Source organism: Bidens hawaiensis, unplaced genomic scaffold (assembly GCF_021521415.1).
Source record: "Bidens hawaiensis isolate Kalapana, Puna unplaced genomic scaffold, B.hawaiensis_p1.1 tig00039073_1, whole genome shotgun sequence".
NCBI classification, from domain to species: Eukaryota; Viridiplantae; Streptophyta; class Magnoliopsida; order Asterales; family Asteraceae; genus Bidens; species Bidens hawaiensis.
In genome coordinates this window covers 158491-174321 of record NW_027496873.1, presented here as the reverse complement: position 1 = coordinate 174321, position 15831 = coordinate 158491, and the positions used below count along the sequence as shown (strand labels likewise).

The 15831-nt window shown below is 35.1% G+C and overlaps 1 protein-coding gene across 1 annotated transcript; it reads left to right on the top strand.

Annotated features, from left to right (window-relative positions):
* Positions 1 to 8467: 8467 nt before the first annotated feature.
* On the top strand, positions 8468 to 9636 carry LOC143590941 (uncharacterized). The gene has a single exon (XM_077071277.1). It carries the CDS (start codon positions 8586 to 8588, stop codon positions 9513 to 9515), a length of 930 nt encoding a protein of 309 aa, XP_076927392.1. The 5' UTR covers positions 8468 to 8585; the 3' UTR covers positions 9516 to 9636.
* The last annotated feature ends 6195 nt before the right edge of the window (positions 9637 to 15831 follow it).

The following is a 15831-nucleotide window of genomic DNA, read 5'->3' as shown; positions in this document are numbered from 1 at the left end:
TTTAACTTATATGGTTCTATTGCCTTACCAGTTCGGGCCTGACACAACGCACGTTTCTCAAAAGTCGACTAACTGGTTGGTCGAGTTATTGTACTCATAAATCCGCTGCAACACGCGGGGTGATCTTTCTAGTTTAAAATACAAGAAAAACTTTATACTTTAAAACACATTTCCTCTAAAACATCTTTGTAAGAACAGTGTCCTCTAAGACTCTAAAACATCTTTGTAACAAAATACAAAAATTCAAGAAACTAACATTAAGAAAGATTTGGAAGTTGATCTTTCGAAGGGCTCATAAGCTTTTGCTCGTTCACCGCCTTTGTCCATCAAGTTCTATGAAAAATTACTGTTTTACCTTCGACCTACAATAAAGAAAGAAATTGAGTCCCAAAATCAGAACTTTTTTATATTGGCCTATTTTGACCTGAACAGTAGAGCTTCTTGAAAATGGCTATAGTTTTGACCGGCACCAAATCGAGACCTTTTTATATTGGCCTATTTTGACCTGAACAAACCGTTACCTATTTAAAATAGCATGTTTTGACCTGAACCAAAACGATACCTATTCAAAGTTGTCCATTTGACCAAAACAAACAGATGCCGTTTTAAATGGCATGTTTTAACCCCGAACCAAACGATATCTTTTCAAAATGACCCATTTTGACCCGAACTAAACCGAATTTTTTAAGCAACCTTTTTTACCCCACACCACGATAACCTTTTGAAATGGCTTATTTTGACCTGAACCTAACCAATACCCTTTTAAAATGGCCATTTGTATACATGAAATAATATTAAAACGATTTTGCCTCACATTAATAATGACCAGAAAATACTATAAAATAAAAAGCATAGCGCGCGCACACCACACATATATATATATAATATTTTAAAACAGATTGTTTTAAAACAAATCTTACAAAAGCCGTTGAATAAAATCGCAATATTAAAATATGAATGTAGCAACAAGTTTAAATCTTTACCAGATGGTCCAGATCATTTACCATAACCAAATATATATCAACGGCTGACGGGCATACAAGATTCTAATTGAGGTATCCCTGTATGTATACATATATTACAGTTGAGTGAGGACATAAGTTGAGTGGAACATAAGTGAAACATAAAAACCAACATGCTACAAAAATGATGACTTGTTTTAAAAAGAATAAATAGTCTACGTGTGTTGACCCAAAGTAGGGGTGTAAACAAACCAAGCCGCTAGAAAGCCACCAAACTGGCTGATAAAAACTCGAATCAAGCCAAACTTAAAGAACTCGAGTCCAAGACAACACATAGCCTAAATGAGCTATTTATAAAAAAATATTTTATACCGTTATACAATAACCAAATTATACTAAGATATGGTAAAATAATGAAATATTACATATTATATTATTGTATCATATATAAAAATAAGAATACAAGAAAGTTTATTCTTGATGTGCAAATACTAAAATAAAACGGTCAGTTTTTAATATTGTAAAAACTAAAATAAATTCAAATGTATTCTAATATGAATATTAAAAGTTTTAATATGCAGTTAAATCAAACGGTCTAGTTTTAGAACTCATAGTACGAGCCTGAAAACTTCATACCAAGGGCTCAAGCGTACACAGTATTGGAACAAGAAAACTGATCCTTCTTTAAGGTGCTCAACCTCACATCAAAGGGGTAGTTTGACTTTCAAAGTCAAATTGTCATATGTAATTGTGTCCTTTTGTAAACTGATCGCTTGACTTTCAGAGTCAATAGTGTCATATGTAACTGAATTCTTTGGTAAACTGACATGCTTTTTCAAAGTCGAAATTGTCATTTGTATTTGGATCTTTTTATTAACTGGTTGTTTGACTTACAAAGTTGTCATATGTGATTGGATTATTTTCTAAACTTATATGGTTCTATTGCCTTACCTGTTCCGGGCCTGACACAACGCACGTTTTAAAATGCAGTTAGATCAAACGGTCCATTTTTTACGACCGGTTTTTGGCATTATGTAACTATTAAGAGGGTCCGCGTGCCATTTATTTTAATGATAGAGAACCCAAACAGCAACTCGTTTCAAGATGCACACAACACAACATTCAATAAAGTGTAAATGCTACATACCTGAACCCATCGACCCACCCAGTCCCGTAGTCTGATACGTAACATAAGCCTCTGACCAAAGTAGTTCATCCGTTGCTCGACCCTCCTAATTCTAGCCAATGTTAAAGCAAAAAACCATCGCCTCAAGTCGTTTCGACATGTGCAACTGATGGTCTTTTGACCCTAATCCATTTGGCCTGTTACCCAAACCACCTAACGGACCCATTTCGTGTAAAGTAAATTAAATCCCAACGGGTAATATGGTAACATAGATGTTTATCGGTTTAGTTATAAAAAAATAATAATAATAATTAAGAAATGAACCTTTTCTAGAGCAATTGACAATGCAAGTCCTGAAGTATGCATAGCAACAACTTTGGAGTCTGATCTAACAACTTTAAGGGTACCTATAATTCAATACAAATTATTAAATATTATTAGAGATGCTAAACAGACAGCTCGGGTGATGGGTCACAAAGGGTTCAGGTAAAAGTTTTGAATTTTGTATCTGATAGAAAGCATGTTGAGTTGAGATGGCCCAAATCGTTTATATCCAGTGTTCTATATTTTTTTATAAAAATTTTATAATAAGTGTTTAAAATATGATTACAAAAACATTATTAGACAATTAGATAATTTTATTAATAATATGATTTGGGATGTTTTATGGCAAATGGCCAAGTCAAGTAACTGATTTATCAATGGCATCATTTATGCCTCGGGATTTTGAAGCAAAATTTACAATTTAGATTACACAACAACAATAATAATAATAATAATAATAATAATAATAATAATAAAGATTCACAAATTATTTGGTAAATAGATACCTGCTTAATCTTTTTCTAAATGTTGTCAAAGCAACTGGTTGTCTTCCCAATCCAAAAACTACCTCTCAACTTGACTCTTGAGCCATTTACTATAGAACAACGCCTACATCCTACAATCAAATAATAAAATACGTAATTAAAAATATATATAATCATTAGAATTGACGCATTAAAATAAAAGATTTCAACTAACCGCATTTATTATCTTTTAGCTACAACTTTGGACAATTCATAAAGTGGATAAAGAAACTTGAGCACGCTGCACGCCAGAATAATTAAGGAGTAAAATTTTTAGCACTAACTTGTAAATTTATGTATTATTAAACCAAATTAATCAACAGCCCTAGAGAGTAGGACAATTGCAGAGTTGTTCAAAAATCTCACAACTCGCTCGAAAATGGCTACTTTGTTAACAAGCCGAGCCTTATCCGAGCCAAGGTAAGATCGTCCCATTTAAAATAATACCCAACTCATCAATGGAAGCACACCAAACTGTGACGGTTTGCTCACAACAACTCATATATGGAACCACAAATAAATACAATCATTGAATACACTAACTGAACTATAGCGTATCGTTACAGTAAATGTACCTGCACTGCGATAGGTGAAAATGGAGCAAAACATTTGATCATTCTGCACCCTATAGAAACAATAAATACAATTTAATCATCCATTAAATGATAAAAACCATGAATGGAACTTTAGAACATTGTTACAGTATGAAAATCAAGTTAACAAGACAAAATAACTACTTGAAGCTCAGAACATCCAAGAAGTATGAAACTATTGAGAAAATCAAAGGTTGAAAACGACACATACCGGTGATGGTTGTCTTTGATCTGACCCAGCAGCTTCAATCATTCCCTTTAAACACTTTCAAAACATGGGTATAGATAAGTCTTAGTCGATTATCATCATTACCAAACCTAAAAATATTTAAAAACATACCTTCAGGAAGTCTCGATAGGAGCCCTAGGCCGACGATTCTTCACCCTTTCTAGAATCTAACCCAATCTGATATATTTCTACTCTCATTCATCGATTTCAGGTGTAAATCTGAAACTGTTTGAAGCTTGTGTGCGATAGGGTTCTGTTAGTTCTCTCGCGTTGTATGTATGTATGTGTGATATTTAGGTTTTGAAATTTGAATATTGGCCTGACCGTGTGTTTTCAATTTAGGGGTTTCAGGATTTCAACCTTTCAAGTGCTAAAAAGACTTGTACAAGATGCATAAATCTATATATTGTACCCCTTAATTTTAGTTTTTTTGATAAATTACCATTATATCCTTCCTATATGTATTTTAATATAGTATAGATATATATATATATATAGAGAGAGAGAAGATATAATACAATAATATCTTAACGTAAAGTAGGTACGTGAATACCTATATTCGCGAAATCGATCCATTAAATCACATCTAAACATCTCGGAAACATCAATACATACCCAATTAATCATCGATTCACCGAAAAAACAGATTTGGATTGTTAATCGATCAATTTTTTATCTTTTTTCACGAAACCTGTTTATGAGCGTTTGAGGTTTCGGCTTAGCGTTTTAGGTTTTCGGCTGAGCGTTTTTGAGCGTTTTTGTATTTTGCCTTTGTTTTTTGTCTTTGAGCGTCTCGCGTACCTATCGTACATTAAGGCATTATTTTCGACCTTATATATATATATATTGGATTGTAGTTAGATTTAGGTTGAAATAAGAACTATCACTTTTGTAAGAAGGCTAAGAAAAGTAGTATTTTAGTTTATTAATTAAATTTTAAAAACCCACTTTACACCCACCAGCATCTTCACCCAACCTATCTCCTAAGACTATCCTCTATGGTGAGGGGTATCAAAGCCCCTTCACAGTGTACCGTCAGCGCCACGTAAGCATCGAGGGGCATCGAAGCCCAACCAATAACGCCCCGCTACGGTTTAATGCCCCAAGGGCGCCCATATATGTGTGTGTGTGTGTGTGTGTGTGTGTGTAGGATTGATTTCTTTTGAGAACCGCTTTGAGTTTTAAGAACTCGTAAGAACTCAACATAACAATTTTTTTTAAATCTTTTTACACATGTGTAATACGTAAGTGTAAGTAATGCACAAAAAATTACAGTATTTTTTTACACACCGAATCGACTTATTATATATGTGTAACTAACATTTAAATTTGTGTAATTATCAAAAATACTAATTATCTCCCCTGATTCATTTTTAATTAAATTTAATCTCCGCCACATATTTCATATCATTTAATTAAACGTGTGGTTCAAAATTAAGTTCTTAAAGTTCTTACAACTCGTCAAGTTCTCAAAATATCCCTCTCTCTCTCTCTCTCTCTCTCTCTATATATATATATATATATATATATATATATATATATATATATATATATATATATATATATGGGAGGGTTATCCTAAAAACAAGTAGTTTCCTAGGAAGACTAGGAATAAATCATAGCCATTGAATCATGTTAATCAATGAAATTATCAAAAACCGTCATAGTTTCCTAGAATTACTCTTTTACCATTATAACCAACATAGTTTTCTAGATTTATTCTTTCACCATATGTTGTAATGCCACATGTTAAAAATCTATTGGTTCTTACCAGTTTTAGGAAATTCTTTCTTTTTATTTGAACCATTTTCTCTCTCTCTCTCTCTCTCTCTCTCTCTCTCTCTCTATATATATATATATATATATATATATATATATATATATGCATGTGTGTGTGAGAGATGGAGAGAGAGGGCCCACCAATATTACCATTAGCGCTTGGCGTTCCAAAGACCCTTCCCCCTTTCAGCGCCTCCTCAAAAGCACTCTCTGCGGTGTGCAGGGGCAACGAAACCCCAATAATGCCCAATGGCGCCAAAAGCATCAAGTCTAAATTAATTTCAAAACTCCTGGATCTCAAAAACAACCACCATTCCACACCCACTGCCACCACAACCAGTTCGCCACCCAACGCCACCCCAGTGCCGCACCGTGGCTGCCGAAATCATTTCAGATGTGGTCGCGGAAAAACGAGTTCCCTTTGTCACTGGTGGCCACCCTATCTATACTATATATAATACACCAAACAAGGGCAAATTAAGACACCTTGGATTTAAGGGATTTACAAATTATTCAACACATGGTACAACCTTTAATACATTTAGGACATGGGCAAACTTGTCAACTACAAAAGTTAAATACAGTTACTTAATAATAGTTACAACATTAGCCCCTTCACTTTACTTAACTTTTGTAAATTTTAAAATTTGTTATAACTATGATCCTTGATCTTTCACTCTTTTGTGACTTTTATTTTCATTTTTAACTCAACTTCCCTCGTGATTTTTAAACATTAATAACTTTTTCATGTGCTAATATTTTTTAAAAAAATTACACCATAAAAACAAGCATGTTTTTCTCTTTAATTTGACTACCATATTGTTATAGTTTTTTAAATTTAAAAAAATAACATTTTACGTAAAGGCATTTGCGATCTGGTTTGGTTTTGATGGTTTTTAAATTAAACCGTGGGTCAAACCGTTGGGAACCGGTTTTTGTCATCGAAAACCGAAACGAACCTTTGAAAATTGTAAACGACCGGCCAAAAGTTAATGAAAAAATCAATGGTGAAATCAAACCAATGATCGGTTTAAACGTTTTTTTGGTTTCAAATCGAACAACGAACACTCATAAACTTGTTACATAATTACAAAGATATGTGTTTCCCGCTGCATCACGCGGGCACCCGTCTAGTCACCACCATACATACCACTATAGCCACAGCTTCAAATGGTAGGTTCGAACATAAACTGAACTGGGGGATGTCGGAACGTACCTTACTGATCGGAAGATCACTATTACAGTGTGTTGTGTTTTAGATTTCAAATTTGTTAACCTCATAAAACACAATTGTGTTTTTAACCTTTTAGGTGGGTTTTACATGAACTTCTTGTTCTTTTCCCTTATTTAAATAACATAACTATTAGTTATTTTGTGTGCACAAATGCATTTTTGCATTATTAAATTCATTATTTTATTTTTGTGTACATAGAACAAATTGGGTTTTTGGGAAAAGCACAATATACTACAAAGCCACAGTTGTGTTTTTAAAAGTATGATCAATGAAATAATTTCTCGATGTATTGTTTTGGAAAATAAAGCCTATTAACTTTTTTTAGTTTTTATATAACAATATTGTATTCATAATAAAGATAAAAAACGCTCGTTATTAAAGTGATTTTAAAAAAAAAACATGTTGTATAAAAAAGTTATTAAAGCTTTAAAACGATGGGGGAATTGACATTAGTCTTGAATGTGGGAAGAAAGAGTCAACAATTATGTTTTCCTAAAATATTTTTCTAAAATAAACTCAACCCTTCAAATTCAAAATTAATGGTATATATTAGTTCTTATCCTTCTTACAAAATTCATACTTTTATTTTAACTTAACCCTATATTTGTAATTATCTAACAATGATCGATTAAAAAAATTAAAATAAAATAAGAAAATAATTAAAATATTAAAAAAAAACATGATCTTTGACTTTTCAATGAAAGATAGATTATAAACAATTAAATAAAATAAAAAAATGATAGGATAACGTATCGATTTAGATTATAAAAAAAAAAGATGAACTGAGTCAAAAATAAAAGTCGTGTCATTTGGGTCTTGTATATTAAATGTTTTTGGACTGCATAAAATGCATAAACACTACCTTTGCAAGTTGGACCAATTCTTAGATCAAAAAAGTTTTTTATTAAATTCATTATTTTATTTTTGTGTACATAGAACAAATTGGGTTTTTGGGAAAAGCACAATATACTACAAAGCCACAGTTGTGTTTTTAAAAGTATGATCAATGAAATAATTTCTCGATGTATTGTTTTGGAAAATAAAGCCTATTAACTTTTTTTAGTTTTTATATAACAATATTGTATTCATAATAAAGATAAAAAACGCTCGTTATTAAAGTGATTTTAAAAAAAAAACATGTTGTATAAAAAAGTTATTAAAGCTTTAAAACGATGGGGGAATTGACATTATTAGTCTTGCATGTGGGAAGAAAGAGTCAACAATTATGTTTTCCTAAAATATTTTTCTAAAATAAACTCAACCCTTCAAATTCAAAATTAATGGTATATATTAGTTCTTATCCTTCTTACAAAGTTCATACTTTTATTTTAACTTAACCCTATATTTGTAATTATCTAACAATGATCGATTAAAAAAATTAAAATAAAATAAGAAAATAATTAAAATATTAAAAAAAAACATGATCTTTGACTTTTCAATGAAAGATAGATTATAAACAATTAAATAAAATAAAAAAAATGATAGGATAATGTATCGATTTAGATTATAAAAAAAAAAGATGAACTGAGTCAAAAATAAAAGTCGTGTCATTTGGGTCTTGTATATTAAATGTTTTTGGACTGCATAAAATGCATAAACACTACCTTTGCAAGTTGGACCAATTCTTAGATCAAAAAAGTCTTTTGGACTTATTTATAACGCAACTTCCAGTTGATTTCCATAATGAGTCAAGGTAGAATAATCTTTGGGAGTTGTTATAAGATTACTTACTGAAAATCTTGCATATTCTTCAATATATATATATCATAAGTATTTGTTATCATCATACCAAATATTAGAGTTTGCAAATTGCAATGAAAATGAGCAAACTTTCTGGTTTTGTTGAACTCCTGAAAGCACCATTTAAAATCTTCACACAAAATGGAAAACTTATGGCCATCACAGCCACTGTCTACCTTATACTTTACTCCATATCTTACATCTTATTCATTCTTTCAGCCAATCCTGTTCTCATTGATCTCATGCTCAAGCTTTTCTCCTTAGCCTCTGCACGTCCCGGTACACCTGAGTTCACTGAACTCTTAGTCGCCATTCGTGATGATACGGGCATTTTCTTAGGAATCGAAGCGGCTTATATGGTTCTCTTCTTCTTCATCATAGTTTTTGCCCAAACCACGGTTATTATTATTGCATCATGCTATTACAATGGTTATGACTTGTCTCTAAAGGAACTTATCTTAAAGGTATCAAAAACATGGACTAGACCATTTGTTACTTTATTGTGTGTACAACTTCTTGCACTTGGTTACATAGTTTTCTTCCTTTTCCCTTTCTTGGTTCCATCACTTGTACTTTACGACCATCGTACAATCTTGATCACAGTCTTGATCTTAATCGCTATTATCTTCGTCACACTCTATATTTATTTATCAGTCGTTTGGTGTCTGGCTGTCGTTGTTTCGGTGGTTGAGGATATTTATGGGTATTCAGCACTTGGAAAAGCTGGAGAGCTTGTGAAAGGCAACAGGGTACATGGGTTTCTTCTGAACATTTTCCTTATTATTGTAGCGCTGGTTATTGTTATTATTGGATCTAAAGTATCGCCTGCAATGCCGATTGTTGTCGGGCTTATTCAAATGTTGTTGAGCGGGGTAGTGAGCATATTTCAGTTCATGGCATATAGCGGATTCTATTTTCAGTGTAAGAATGACATGTCGAAATCAGGAAGTTTGGAATATAGTCGCGTACCGAATGCACCTGTTGTTGATGAATATTTACCATAAATTTTGTAAAATTAAGCTACATGTATTGCTTTCCTTTTCTTCCAATATCCAGTAAAGTGTTCATGTATTATCTTATCACAAGAGTGTTGATTAATGAATGAAGTTTGAGTTCTCTTGATAATGCACTTTTCTTATACGTTATAGGGCCGGCTCAACTTTTCGGGGTCTAAGTGCTTTGGGTAGAGAAGGTTCAAGCAAGATGGGTAGCGGGTCAAAACATATGACTTTTAGTGAATTTTAATTTAATAAAAAGGTTAAAAATCCACGTTTAATAAATATTGTTCGAAAAATAAAGCTCAACGTACTTCAACAAATAGATACGCAGCGAATCTTTTCAATATGAGTGGTTCAAAACTAGAACAAAATCATCTCTAAGAACAAAACAAATCTAAAAGAACTAAATTACAAATAGATTATATTGATTATTTAATTACCTAACAACAAAATGTTCCAACCAAATTGTCCACATGAATCTAGCCCATGTGTTAAACAGTTGATCACACGAAGCCCGTATAAGTATAACATGTATATGGTCCAGAATCCTGCCATTCCAGCTCAATTTTCAAATCTATTGCTAACATGAAGCCCATTTACAAAACTATACACATCTTGAAATATTTGTTGAAAACTAGCAGTCAAGCAAGCTCAAATCATGCAACGTTTCAATCTATTTGTATTTCTACCAGTAATTTCTTGTTAACAATGTTACACAACCGATAAACTTTCTTGTAATTAAACTTCTAACATTCTTATTACTAGTAATAGAATATTGTGAAAAGAAAACACTACAAATCTAAAGATTTCACCTATTGAAAGTCGTGTGATACGTGCATGTGCATGTATTAATATAACTATTAGTATTTGTGTATTACTTTATTTAAGTTAATTAGTAATTGGTAAGCTAGTAGTGGGTAGTTTAATATTCATAGTGGTTAGTTTATTAGAGTCATATTAGCAAGTAGTGGGTAAGTGGTTTGTATGGTTATTTATAGTTACTTTGTATTTGTTTTTAGCATGAATGAAATATTGAAAATGCAGCTCCAAAAGAGTGTCTCTATCTTTCTCATCTAATTCTTGGGAGTGTTTGCCTACTACGAAAGGCTAGGGAGATTAACCATCTCGAATAGGTTACTATTATTTGGTGCTTTCATTGGCTTACTCACCTTTCACCATGGACTCTCACATCACGTCCTTGCTTGACAACTTGTGGACCATTCTCGAGAAGAATCAACAACAAGTCATGCTTCTTAACAGCCAATTAGGTTTAGAGCCTCCACCACCACTAATAGCTCGCACACCACTATTACGCCATGAACCGCCACTACCACCTCCTACACCACCATCGAAACCGTTTGCTCCAAAACCTTTCCTACACCAAATTCACCCATCAAAATCCAAAAAAGGACTTAACGGCACCACAAACCAAATCCCAAACTGACACCAAAACAACCCTCTTCCACCACTACCAAAACAAAACCGAAACCGAAGGCTAAACCTAAACCCGCAACAACACAAACCACCAACTCTTACAAACACAGTAATTGGGCCTTCCATTATTCAACAAAGAACCGTATACAACCGTAAGACATGCATGGAGGCCACCATGGCGACGTATTGAGACTGCACCGAATTCAGTTGGGAGAGTCGAATGGCGCCCGCCACGGAACAAGCATATTGGTATCGTCCTTGAGGACAAGGACATTTTTGAGGGTGGGAGTATTGATACGTGCATGTGCATGTATTAACATAATTATTAGTATTTGCTTAATACTTTATTTAAGTAAATTAGTAATTGGTCTATGAGTTAGTAGTGGGTAGTTAATATTCATAGTGGTTAGTTTATTTAGAGTCATATAGCAAGTAGTGGGTAAGTGGTTTGTTTGGCTATTTATAGTTACTTTGTATTTGTTTTTAGCATGAATGAAATATTGAAAATGGTGCTCCAAAAGAGTGTCTCTATCTTTCTCATCTAATTATTTGGAGTGTTTGCCTACTACAAAAGGCTAGGTAGATTAACCATCTCGAATCGGTTACTATCATTTGGTGCTTGCATTGGCTTACTCACCTTCACCATGGACTCTCACATCACGTCCTTGCTCGAAAACTTGTGGACCATTCTCGAGAAGAACCAACAACAAGTCATGCTTCTTAACCGACAATTAGGTTTAGAGACTCAACCACCAGTAATTGCTTGCACACCACTATTACGCCATGAACTGCCACTACCACCTCCTACACCACCATCGAGACCATTTGCTCCAAAACCCTTCCTACACCAAATTCACCCATCAAAAACCAAAAAAAGGACCTATCGGCACCACAAACCAAACCCCAAACCGACACCAAAACAACCCTCTTCCACCACTACCAACACTAAATCGAAACCGAAGGCAAAACCTAAACCCGCAACCACACCAACCACCAACTCTTACAAACACACCAATTGGGCCTTGCCATTATTCAACAAAAAACCGAATACAACCGGAAGACATGCATGGGGGCCACCATGGCGACGTAGTGTGACCACACCGAATTCCGTTGGGAGAGTCGAATGGCTCCCGCCATGGGACAAGCATATTGGTATCGTCCTTGAGGACAATGACGTTTTTGAGGGTGGTAGTATTGATACATGCATGTGCATGTATTAATATAATTATTAGTATTTGTGTATTACTTTATTTAAGTTAATTAGTAATTGATCTATGAGTTAGTAGTGGGTAGTTTAATATTCATAGTGGTTAGTTTATTTAGAGTCATAATAGCAAGTAGTGGGTAAGTGGTTTGTATGTCTATTTATAGTTACTTTGTATTTGTTTTTAGCATGAATGAAATATTGAAAATGGTGTTTCAAAAAAGTGTCTCTATCTTTCTCATCTAATTCTTGGGATTGTGTGCCTACTACAAAAGGGTAGGGAGATTAACCATCTCGAATCGATTACTATCATTTGGTGCTTTCATTGGCTTACTCGCCTTCCACCATGGAATCTCACATCACGTCCTTTCTCGAAAACTTGTGGACCATTCTCGAGAAGAACCAACAACAAGTCATGCTTCTTAACATCCAATTAGGTTTAGAGCCTCCACCACCACTAATTGCTCGCACACCACTATTACGCCTTGAACCACCACTACCACTTCCTACACCACCATCGAAACTGTTTGCTCCAAAACCTTTCCTACACCAAATTCACCCATCAAAAACCAATAAAGGACCTATCGGCACCACAAACCAAACACCAAACCAACACCAAAACAACCCTCTTCCACCACTACCAACACTAAACCGAAATCAAAGGCTAAACCTAAACCCACAATCACACCAACCACCAACTCTTATAAACACACCAATTGGGCCTTTCCATTATTCAACAAAGAACCGAATACAACCGGAAGACATGCATGGACGCCATTATGGCGACGTTAGACCGCACGGAATTCCGTTGGGAGAGTCGAATGGCGGTCTCCATGGGACAAGCATATTGGTATCGTCCTTGAGGACAAGGACGTTTTTGAGGGTGAGAGTATTGATACGTGCATGTGCATGTATTAATATAATTATTATTATTTGTGTATTACTTTATTTAAGTTAATTAGTAATTGGTTTATAAGTTAGTAGTGGGTAGTTTAATATTCAAAGTGGTTAGTTTATTTAGAGTCATATTAGAAAGTAGTGGGTAAGTGGTTTGTATGGCTATTTATTGTTACTTTGTATTTGTTTTTAGCATGAATGAAATATTGGAAATGGTGCTACAAAAGAGTGTCTCTGTCTTTCTCATCTAATTCTTGGGAATGTTTGCCTACTACAAAAGGCTAGGGAGATTAACCATCTCGAATAGGTTAATATCATTAGGTGCTTTCGTTGGCTTACTCACCTTCCACCATGGACTCTCACATCACGTCCTTGCTCGACAACTTGTGGACCATTCTCGAGAAGAACCAACAACAAGTCATGCTTCTTAAAAGCCAATTAGGTTTAGAGCCTCAACCACCACTAATTGCTCGCACACCACTATTACGCCATGAACCGCCACTACCACCTCCTACACAACCATCGAAACTGTTTGCTCCAAAACCCTTCCTACACAAAATTCACCTATCAAAAACCAAAAAAGAGTGTTTGCCTACTACACAAGGCTAAGGAGATTAACCATCTCGAATCGGTTACTATCATTTGGTGCTTTCTTTGGCTTACTCGCCTTCCACCATGGAATCTCACATCACGTCCTTGCTCGAAAACTTGCGGTCCATTGTCGAGAAGAACCAACAACAAGTTATGCTTCTTAACTGCCAATTAGGTTTAGAGACTCCACCACCACTAATTGCTCGCCAACCTCTACTACGCCACGAACCGCCACTACCACCTCCTACACAACCATCGAAACCGTTTGCTCTGAAACCCTTCCTACACCAAATTCACCCATTAAAAACCAAAAAAAGTACCTGTCGGCACCACAACCAAACACCAAAACACCCTCTTCCACCACTACCAACACTAAACTGAAACTGAAGGCTAAACCTAAACTCGCAACCACACCAACCACCAACTCTTACAAACACACCAATTGGGCTTTGCCATTATTCAACAAAGAACCGAATACAACCGGATGACATGCATGGACGCCACCATGGCGACGTGAGACCGCACCGAATTCCGTTGGGAGAGTCGAATGGCTCTTGCCATGGGACAAGCATATTGGTATCATCCTTGAGGACAAGAACGTTTTTAAGGGTGGGAGTATTGATACGTGCGTGTGCATGTATTAATATAATAATTATTATTTGTGTATTACTTTATTTAAGTTAATTAGTAATTGGTCTATGAGTTTTGTAATGGGTAGTTTAATTTTCATAGAGGTTAGTTTATTTAGAGTCATATTAGCAAGTAGTGGGTAAGTGGTTTGTATGGCTATTTATAGTTACTTTGTATTTGTGTTTAGCATGAATGAAATATTGAAAATGGTGCTCCAAAAGAGTGTCTCTATCTTTCTCATCTAATTCTTGGGAGTGTTTCCCTACTACAAAAGGCAAGGGAGATTTACCATCTCGAATCGGTTATTATCATTTGGTGCTTTCATTGTCTTACTCACCTTCCATCATGAACTCTCACATCACGTCCTTGCTCGACAACTTGTGGACCATTCTCGAGAAGAACCAACAACAAGTCTTGCTTCTTAAAAGCCAATTAGGTTTAGAGCCTCCACCACCACTAATTGCTCGCACACCACTATTACGCCATGAACCGCCACTACCACCTCCTACACAACCATCGAAACCGTTTGCTCCAAAACCCTTCCTACACAAAATTCACCTATCAAAAACCAAAAAAGAGTGTTTGCCTACTACACAAGGCTAAGGAGATTAACCATCTCGAATCGGTTACTATCATTTGGTGCTTTCTTTGGCTTACTCGCCTTCCACCATGGAATCTCACATCACGTCCTTGCTCGAAAACTTGCGGTCCATTGTCGAGAAGAACCAACAACAAGTTATGCTTCTTAACCGCCAATTAGGTTTAGAGACTCCACCACCACTAATTGCTCGCCAACCTCTACTACGCCACGAACCGCCACTACCACCTCCTACACAACCATCGAAACCGTTTGCTCTGAAACCCTTCCTAAACCAAATTCACCCATTAAAAACCAAAAAAAGGACCTGTCGGCACCACAACCAAACACCAAAACACCCTCTTCCACCACTACCAACACTAAACTGAAACCGAAGGCTAAACCTAAACTCGCAACCACACCAACCACCAACTCTTACAAACACACCAATTGGGCCTTGCCATTATTCAACAAAGAACCGAATACAACCGGATGACATGCATGGACGCCACCATGGCGACGTGAGACCGCACCGAATTCCGTTGGGAGAGTCGAATGGCGCTTGCCATGGGACAAGCATATTGGTATCATCCTTGAGGACAAGAACGTTTTTAAGGGTGGGAGTATTGATACGTGCGTGTGCATGTATTAATATAATAATTATTATTTGTGTATTACTTTATTTAAGTTAATTAGTAATTGGTCTATGAGTTTTGTAATGGGTAGTTTAATTTTCATAGAGGTTAGTTTATTTAGAGTCATATTAGCAAGTAGTGGGTAAGTGGTTTGTATGGCTATTTATAGTTACTTTGTATTTGTGTTTAGCATGAATGAAATATTGAAAATGGTGCTCCAAAAGAGTGTCTCTATCTTTCTCATCTAATTCTTGGGAGTGTTTCCCTACTACAAAAGGCAAGGGAGATTTACCATCTCGAATCGGTTATTATCATTTGGTGCTTTCATTGTCTTACTCACCTTCCATCATGAAC